This window comes from Pagrus pagrus (genome assembly GCF_965226575.1).
Source record: "Pagrus pagrus genome assembly, chromosome: 15".
Taxonomy (NCBI): domain Eukaryota; kingdom Metazoa; phylum Chordata; class Actinopteri; order Spariformes; family Sparidae; genus Pagrus; species Pagrus pagrus.
The window spans coordinates 16,584,225-16,593,825 of NC_140199.1; the positions used below are offsets into that span (position 1 = coordinate 16,584,225).

Genomic DNA, 9,601 nt, shown 5'->3' on the forward strand with positions numbered 1-9,601 from the left:
GGCTTCCTTAAAATTAAGGTAAATTTAAGGAATGTTTATATAGTGTATCATGGTTTGCTGTTAAAAAAAAATAATCGAAGAATACTTTTTTATTTTCTATTCTCAAAAAGACATAAGCATGGGCTTCAAAAAGCCAGAATTGTTGGGCCCTATTTCATGCTGATCTCAACATCCCGATAAAGTCTTTGCTCAAATAAATTAATCAGCAAAATACAATAAATAAGTATGTAGATCAAGGTTTTCATAAGATATACAGTGTTGGTTCAATGTATCATATTGAGGTTTCTCATTTGCATAAAGTTTGGTAAATGATACATATTCAAACCCTCATTCACAAGAGATCTTTGTGTCATTACAGCCAGTCTCCTCTACCTGGACAGAGTTCTCTCTTCTGTTGTTGGAGCTGCCGCCAGGGTTGTCACGGGCAACAGCTGTTAAAGTGTAGTGGTCCTTTGTCTCTCTGTCCAGAGGAGAGAGGATGTAGATCTCTCCCTGACACAGAGGAGAGGAAAGGATTAGGAAGGAAGTACAGAAACTGACTGGGAGTGGTGGTTGTATCAAGACATTTATTTAAGTGTGTGACAGAAATCGAGCATGAAGGTCAAATATGTAGATTGTCTTTACTGCACTCAAACATTTGTTTAAACTTTCATTTCCAGGCAGGATGATGTTAAATGTTGACATCCAGCTCTGATAGGGAGCAGTGTGTATGGCTGATTCAACTGATAGAGTAAAGGTTAACTCACAGTGGATGGTTTGATGGCGAACTTGCCTTCCCCGTCTACCAGGCTGTACTCAATGACAGCAAAGAGGCCGGAGTCAGCATCTGTGGCGCTGACGCGAACTATGATGGTGCCCAGGTCCACGTTCTCAAACACAGGCTCCTACAAACACAGATAAAGATACAATTACTCTATGTCAAATCATATGACAATTTATTTTATATATATCACTGAGATCTAGTGTTGAAAGATTTAACATGAAAAAAAATAATTTAGACAGAATACTTGCTAGAAATGAATTAGAAACAGTAAGTAAAACCCCACAAACAATGGGATTTGTTTATAACTCTTAAATTATGCATTTGCTAAAATGTGGCCTTTCTCAATAAATAAAATAATTACATAAACAGTATATGATATTCTTTTAGTTCGCCTCTCATCTTTAGTAAACTACTAGCATTTCATGTCATTTTGACTTTTCAGACACAGATGCAACTAATAAGGAGAGAATTCATGTGGTCGTTTTTGTCACATGGTCTCCTCTTTAATTCAATCAAGCCTAATCCAATGTCAAAACAAAACATATTTCAATTAACTAGATCTGGATTTTTTTTGGACTCGCAACAAATTGTACTGACTCATAGATACCAGCCACCTAGATACGCCTGATTTTTTTCAAATAAGATCTATACATTATTCCCTAAAAGTGAGAAAGTGAGAAAAAATCCTGTCAGTTAAAGGGGTCTATTCTGGGCCGAGACCCATCCTCCATCTAAGTTCCGTGAAAAAACGTTCAGCATTTTTTGTGTGATCCTCCAGACTTTTTTTTCTTCTTAATATTCCATTTAATACCTGATATGAGGGTTGTAGGAAGAAGGGGTTGTTGTCATTCACATCCACTATGCGCAGATAAACTGGCAGCTCAGCTATCCTGGGAGGAGTGCCATGATCCTGGGCCCGAATCGTGAAATTCAGCCATTGTACCTGCTCAAAATCCACTGTCTGGTTGGCTACAATCTTGCCTGGAAATTTTTTAACACAGTGATAGTAGGATTAGGACTCATCTGACCAAAGAAAATTGCACAGAATCACATTATGAGTCATGCATTACTTGGGGACGCTAGAAACTTTTGATTTGACTGATATTCACAATGTTGTTGAATTTGAACATGTTTGTGGGTGCTGGTGGTCATACCAGTGGAAGGGTCCTCCAGTCTGACGTATCCCCCCCGAGGCAGGTGGAGCAGCTGATAGATGACCTGGCCGTTGGGACCTTTATCCGGGTCTACAGCAGATACTGACAGCAATGTCGTGCCTGGCTGAGCTCCTTCTAAAATCTTCTCGGTGAAGTTGGAAACTCCGAAGGGCCGGAAACGAGGGGCATTGTCATTCACATCCAACACGTTTATGGTTAGTCTCGCTATAAGGGAAAAGGTCATATTGATAAGGGAGTGAACATTAGAAACATAGATAATTGAATGAGGATGAAATCGAAGACAAGTTTCATGTTAGAAAATAGACTTACCATTGGGAACACTTCCTGACTTGTCAATAACTTCACTGGCATTGTCATGAACGGACACAATTATCTCAAATGTTGCTACCAGCTCTCTGTTGAGTGGGTTGCGTACAAACACAGCACCTAAAAATTCACCAAGACACATACCAAGTGTTATTTTTTTATTTACCAACATCATGTCAAAATTAAATTATGAATCAAGATTTGACCTAGATCCATGTCTCACCAGTGTGTAAATCAATGCCGAAGGACTCCTGCAGGCCGTCCACTGGATTGTTCCCATCATCCTTTGCCTCCACTGAGATGATGTAATACTCCAGCCGGGGGTGCAGATCAGGGTCCTCAGCGGTCAGTGTGGCCACCACCACACCAGGCGGCGTGGACTCATTGACATTTATCATGGTTACAGGCTCTATAAAACGGGGTCGAGAGTCGTTTACATCATCCAGGATGACCGTCAGGGTGGCTGTGCCTGACATGGGGGGTGTGCCGCGATCAGTTGCCATGACGACCAGGCGGTAGGACCCACGGTCTTCTCTATCGAGGGTGGTGTTGCCCACCAGGACGGCTCCAGAGAGCGAGTCGACCACGAAACGATCCTGAGCGCCGCTCTCCAGCCGATACATCAGCCAGCCATTAGAGCCAGAATCAGCGTCGGTGGCGGACAGCTGAGTCACCACCACACCTGGAAGAGATAAAGTAGTAACAAGGACACAAACACACCGTTGTATTACTGTGGTCAGTCATTGCCCTTCCCAACATGTAAACCCTCAACCTTCACACAGTAGAGAGCGACGAAAGTGTAGATAATCACAGGGAGAAACTTGAAATTATTGATTCCATCTAATATTCTGTCAATTACAACTTAAACCTGCTGAATGTTGATTATATGTTGATTTATTATATCATTATATCAGCCCACTCATATACAGATCATTAGGCAGAAGATGATCTACACACCAGTGGGGCTGTTCTCAGGTAGTCGGACACTGAAACTGGATGGGCTGAAGACAGGAGGGTTGTCGTTCTGGTCCAGGATGGTGACTGTGAGCGGGACGCTGCTGTTTAGACCTCCTACATCCTCCCCAACCAGAAACAGCTCTACCCGAGGCTCCTGAAACGCCTCACGGTCCAACCTCGCCCCCTGACGCACATGTATCACACCTGGAGGGAGATACACAGACATAAAAAACTGCATTACAACCTTTTTTTAATGTCCTCCTCTGTCTATTTGCTGAAGAGTCATTATGTTACCAGTATTTGCATCCACAGTAAAGAGGTCCTGCCTGGCTCCCAGCAGGTGGTACTTCACTACAGCATTGGGTCCAATGTCTTTATCCTCAGCCAGAACTGGCCCATTTAACACTGTTACGGTGTTGCCTAAAGTAAGGGAAGAAATAGAGGTGGAGAAGAAAAATGATCACAGTCAGGTTTGAATCTTTTACACTAAGCCAGCAGCCTCATGTTGATGTAGCTGCTACAGATTCAGTCGTTTTTTCTTGAGAGTTGGCAACAGCAAGATTTGGCTTTCTATCAACGATGAAGGCCACTGGTAAAATGTTGCTGCTCTGATAAACAAGGAGCTAGCTTGTGAGTCCTTGGTTACAGGTTGGTGTATGTTGTGAACAAGTCCCTTTGAAAATGCAAACATTCTAGCTCACCCCTACCTTTCAAAGTGAAAAAAAAAAAAAAAAAAATCTTCACTGAATGTAAGCCTTACGTAAACAAAGCCAGGAAATGGGGGAGACGGTGCCACAGACAGTGTGTTGGCAAGATGCTCTGTGGTGCAGTTACACATTGCCCCCACTCAAGGGAGAAGAAAAAGATAGACACACCAGCGTGAGTGCTACCTGCTGCAGAGTTCTCTGTGATCTCAGCCCTGTAGCTGCTCCTGGTGAATATGGGTCTGTTGTCATTCTCATCCAGGATGGTGATCACCAAGAGGTCTGAATCCTGGTGGTGTGAGACAGAAGAAGAAACAATCTTCAGAGCAGAGGATTATGTTGTTGTGAAACGTCAGAATAGAGTGGTCTCGCAGGTGTTTTGCTTTGCACGAACCCGACTTTCACAAGTGTCGGTGGTTGGCTTTTTTTTGCAGCTCTGAGTTAGAACAGTTTCTCACCTTTCCCACAAAGACAACACTTAAAGCATCTCACATTGTTTTTGTTGCCAAAAACCTTGCAACTGCACTTTGAGTGTTTCTCATGTTTATTTGAAGTAAATAGTGTGCATGAGATTCGCATTATAAAGAAAGATACGACACTTGAACTGTAGGCCCATAAAACCAAGCACAAGGCTACAATGGTACTTAACTGCACAATATTTAATTTATGCCATTCGGGGTCTCTCAATCAAACGCAATCAAAACAACAAAATCAAAAGATGTGATGTAGGGTGCACCTCATTATGAATTACTCAAAAGCTGACTTGAAAGAAACAGGTTTTAAATCAGTGGCAGTGCTTTACGATTGTTTCAGTGGTCTCTCTGTGAAACTGCTGGTGTTTAAATGTGTGAACACTTGCAGCGTACGTGCACAGGAGAGTGAGATTACCCTGCGAGCGATGCGAGGATTCTCAGGGTTGTCTTTGACAGTGATGGTGAGTCTGTACTCTGCCACTCGCTCTCTGTCCAGTCGTCTGTTCACCTGCACCACACCTGTCTGACAGACACAGAGAGGAAGAGGTAAGCCATCACATATTACCTGTTCAAACCCACATACTACAACAGTATTTTCTTTAGTCTTTTCATATACAGTATTTGTATATGTGGTGATGTACTTATACCATAAATTGACAAATGTGTTTGCTGCCAACATCTGATGATCTGTTAATATCTTTGTGTCAAGGAGGTGATATCTACAAGACTGTAGATGAAAGGGAGCAGCATCACCTGCCCCAAGTCATGTTAAAGTGGCAGCTGGCGTGTGTGATCAAATCTGTGAGATGCCGGCGACAAGACTCGCACTGTTTTCTCGTTCAGGTTCCCATGAAGTCAAATGAGAGTTTAAGAGTCTAAGAGTTTTTGTCACATAGGTCTTGTGTGATGTCATTTATATTCACTGATTTGTTTGAAACTGGATCACATTTTATGCCAAAATATTTAAAGTTTATCCCTGATACACTCTGCCTGCTCTGCCTTAGCTCTCTGTAATTTACATTTTCTTGATGGACAAATAGCTTTACTTGTTGCTAAAGTAACCGCTAACTGCTGCCATTAGTTAGCTAGCTGCATAAAAAACACCTTGGTACTGTATTCCCTTATGCCAAACTGGCCTCTTTTGGTCCTGGGAGGCTGTATGCAGTCCTGGTCCGGCCGTGTTCATGGGGGAACTCAAGGGAAGAGCCAGCTTATCGTATTGCTAGCTGCATGGTTGGGAGGGGCAGGTCCCTAGCCAACTGTTTTTTTTACAGAAAACACGTAAATATGATGAACCAAATAGCACTCCACCAGTCGTTTCATGGGAACTCTAAAGAGATTATTTCCAGGCTGAAAGGCTATGTATTACAGCCCTCTCTGGCTGAACGTTTCAAGCCTGTTTCACCCAGTTGGGTGTGGTTGGATTTGTCAGATGTGTTGCTTTATTGTGCTCTGTGCCCAACAGTGATGTCAACAGGTCCTGGAGTACACCGGTACGCTAGTGCAGCACACTGACTGACAACTAGATTAGCAAAGCCATGTTTTTAAGGGGTTGTTGGTGACTCCACACCATCTCTTTATCTCACCGTGTCATTGATGTAGAAAGCTCCATCACGGTTGCCAGCAGTGATGTTGTAAGTGAGCAGCGCGTTGCGTCCGCTGTCTGCGTCTCGAGCTCGGACTCTGGCCACAGAAGTGTGTATGGAGGCACCTTCGCTCACGCTGGTGTTGTGAGGCAGGTTCAGGAGGACTGGGTCGTTGTCATTGATGTCCCTGACGTGGACCCCCACCACCACCTGAAGGAAACACATCAAGACAAAAAATAGAACTTTCACAGTCACTCTATCTAGATTGTATAAAATAATGTTGGACAGATCACACAACAACTCATAAATCCCTCAAAAATATTAATTAGGAGCTGCACAAATGTTTACATTGGATGTACATGTAAAATTATGATGCGGCCCAAACATCTACTTGGGATTTTTTGTCTCCATAGTATATATGGGCTAATACTACCTTGCTGAAGTAGTACACTACAATTTTTTCAGTATGTGGGTTGTGTACAAACCTCATAAACCATCTGTTACTTGTTGAAAATGCATGTTTCTGTATGTTGTTATTGAATTTGCAGCACAGAAGTGAAACTTGCAAGATCATGATTGCTCAAGAGGATATGGTGAGAGTGCTGGGCCGCCTGCATGTGTATGTTTGCGTAATGAAGGCCCACCGAGCTGTTGCGAGACGGGGTTCCCAGGTCTCGGGCTGTGACTGTGATGTTATAGAAGGCTGTTGTCTCTCTGTCCAGCTCGACGTCCTTTCTCACTCGAAGCTCGCCCTCCACTGGAGAAACCATGAACTCATCTGACAGGAGGATAGAGGAACACGCTCAGAGACACATAGTATGGATTTGATAATAAATCAATTTCTCGACAGAACAATCCAATACTGACTCTGGTAATCTCCACCGGTGATGCTGTACTCCACTTTGCCGTTGAACCCAGAGTCTTCATCACTGGCTCTCAGAGTCCAGACCCGTGGTCCTGGCTGGCCTTCAGTGACCTCGAAGGGTCCTTCATAAGCTCTGGGGAAAGTGGGTGTCACATCGTTCACGTCTAGGACATTAACCAGCACCTGAAGAGGGAGCAAGAGGGGTGTTAAACACATCTGTTATGAGAGAGGTGACTGATTGTGACAGGCACAGTATGTGCGGAGGGAATAGGATGAACATCACAACTAGCTCTCGATAATGTGGTTTTACACATGCAGCTTTAGCATGTATGACTACCTCTACCACTACTATCATAGTATAAATACATTTTTGAAGGTAATGGAAGGATTTTCACAATTTGGACATTAAATTCAAAATGACTTTCAAAGGTCCTATGTCTTGAGATCTCTGAAAAATCTTTGTTTCTACTGACACAAATACACATTATAGGTTGCATGTATAAGAGTAGACTTTGGTGTTTGGGGTATCTTAATCAGGTCTCTGCATTTAATCTAAAAATAGAGAGCTAGCAAGGCTGTCCTTTTATTTTTTTAAATGCCAATTCCTACATAGTGTTGCTTTAATCTTTCATTTATTATTTTTTCAATAAATCAATTCAATGCTTAATTTTTAAAGCGAAAGTTGATGTCTTTGAATTGCTTGTTTTGCTTAGATCCAAAGGTGTAAAGTATTTAGTTTATAATTATATAAAATATATACTGGAACCAGGCGAGATGAGCATTTTTGCTGGCATTACTCTACTACTCAGTTCATCAACCAATTGTTTCAGGTCTTAAATCTAAAATGTTAAATCTAATTTTAAATATAAAATCATGCGTCTCTGATTACTGTTGTGCTGGATGTCAAGCGAAGAGCAGGATTTGGACACTGGTCCGTAGCTGTGACAACCAGGGCGTAGTGTCCGTTGCTGATCTCGAAGTCCAGCTCCTTTACGGCCGTAATCCTCCCCTAAATGCACACACATGCACATCATACACAGAAATGAGTGTTTTTGTTTTTCCAGTTGCCTGTAACACCACAGTACAACAGTTATCATGTCTCACCGTGACGCTGTTTATATGAAAGGTCTGGATCAGGTTGCCGTGAGTGATAGCATATCGCAAGGTGCCGTTCAGATCCTCATCCGGGTCGATGGCTGTCACCGTGGCGATGGTGGCACCCACTGTGTCTGGCCCCTCGCTCAACACTGTGACGTACTCCTCCTCGGGAAACTCTGGGGCGTTATCGTTCTCATCAACAATGTGAACATAGATGGTAGTTGAGGTCTGCGTGAGAAGCAGAGAGACATGGAAACAACTTTTACAGCTGCTTCTGCTATTAATGGCTTATTGTATTAAACTGACAATATGTGATTCACTTCCAGCATATGGTGTGAGTGGGCCTGCAAGTGAGTTACAATTTGATCTTGTAATCTATTCATCATTATAACGGTGAAAGATTTTCCAGTCATGTATCACAGCTGCAAAATCATTTCAGCATTTACACCGCAGTGAAGTCACATCACAGTATGCACATGTCAGGCGGATTAACTCAAACATGTTCTGTGACAACTTTTTTTCTGCTCGATACAAAAGGAAAACTCACAGGGTTCCCATCAGTGACTAATCTACAAAAGAAGTCTGTCTGGTATACCTTAATTTACTCTGATTCAAGGGTTGTTTAATACATGGGAGTTTGTTGCTTATGAGCGACTTGCAATCAATTGATCACCTGTCGGCAGGGTCTACTTGGATTGTTTGATAAATTGGTCCTCTACAAAATCACCCCAATCATCAGTCATTCTTCCCAAAAAAAGTTATTCAAGTTACCTTGTGAAATATCCTGTGTTTTTTCATGTTGCAATTATATATTGCAGAAAACCAACTTATTGCAATGCGGGTTTTCTCCAATATTGTGCAGCCCTATGGTGTATCATCATATTAGGAAGCAAAGATCACAACAGCACCCTAGTTGAAGGCCAAACCTACAAAACAGTAAGATAATCTGCTAATCCATGTTTATTATTCAAAAATAACGACTTGACAGTAATATCTTGTCAATCATCAGTAATTTCTCCAAACGCCTTTTCTTCACCTCACGCTACAAACACTCCCACACCTTCATACATTGTTCATTACAGTGTGACTCATGAGGTTTTTGGCAAGCGGGTAACATACAGGTTTTGCTGTCTTTACTTATGATGGCACATGTGACATCCAGGATTTATTTTACATGGGAGAATGAAACAACACTGTAGACTGGAGTGTATTTTGTTACAGCAGAGAGAAGATGCTGGAAAGGAGCCAAAAGTTCTGATTCCTTATTATTTCATCTACTCCGCCTAAAATAAATGAATCTAAAAAATGTGCTTCTTTGGCTCTAATGCAGCGTGCAACTGCAAAGTAAGTAGTAACTAAAGTTATCAAATAAATGGAGTGGAGGGAAAAGTACACTATTTGCATCCAAAATATAGCAGAGTGGACGTATAAAGTAGCAGAAAATGGAAATGCTCAAGTCAAGTCCAAGTATCTCAAACTGTACTTAAGAACAGCACTTGACTAAATGCACTTAGTTACGTTCGATCACTGCTCAAAAGTAAGTGAAGTGGAAGAAAAACGGTAGTGGATCCTGAATGAAACCACTTCACCAAACCACTGAGAGAATCTGATACATAAGCCAAAGTATCATTGTGTGGAGTAAAGGTTGAGTGTTGACTTAATTCCTGCTCCACC

At 42.1% G+C, this 9,601-nt stretch overlaps 1 protein-coding gene across 5 annotated transcripts in view; it reads right to left on the minus strand.

The window, feature by feature from the left end:
• cdh23 (cadherin-related 23) overlaps positions 1-9,601 on the minus strand; it is a 174,082-nt gene that overhangs the window by 9,820 nt on the left and 154,661 nt on the right. For all 5 annotated transcript variants that reach the window (XM_084375965.1, XM_084375966.1, XM_084375964.1 and 2 more), the window contains 15 exons: positions 7,934-8,155; positions 7,719-7,838; positions 6,832-7,012; positions 6,609-6,742; positions 5,965-6,174; positions 4,794-4,901; positions 4,092-4,194; positions 3,496-3,621; positions 3,202-3,405; positions 2,468-2,926; positions 2,248-2,364; positions 1,918-2,142; positions 1,575-1,744; positions 747-884; positions 373-492 (listed from right to left, as the gene is read on the minus strand). In XM_084375965.1, the coding sequence (XP_084232091.1) occupies positions 373-492; positions 747-884; positions 1,575-1,744; positions 1,918-2,142; positions 2,248-2,364; positions 2,468-2,926; positions 3,202-3,405; positions 3,496-3,621; positions 4,092-4,194; positions 4,794-4,901; positions 5,965-6,174; positions 6,609-6,742; positions 6,832-7,012; positions 7,719-7,838; positions 7,934-8,155 (2,637 nt within the window). The remainder of the gene's footprint in view (positions 1-372; positions 493-746; positions 885-1,574; positions 1,745-1,917; positions 2,143-2,247; positions 2,365-2,467; positions 2,927-3,201; positions 3,406-3,495; positions 3,622-4,091; positions 4,195-4,793; positions 4,902-5,964; positions 6,175-6,608; positions 6,743-6,831; positions 7,013-7,718; positions 7,839-7,933; positions 8,156-9,601) is intronic.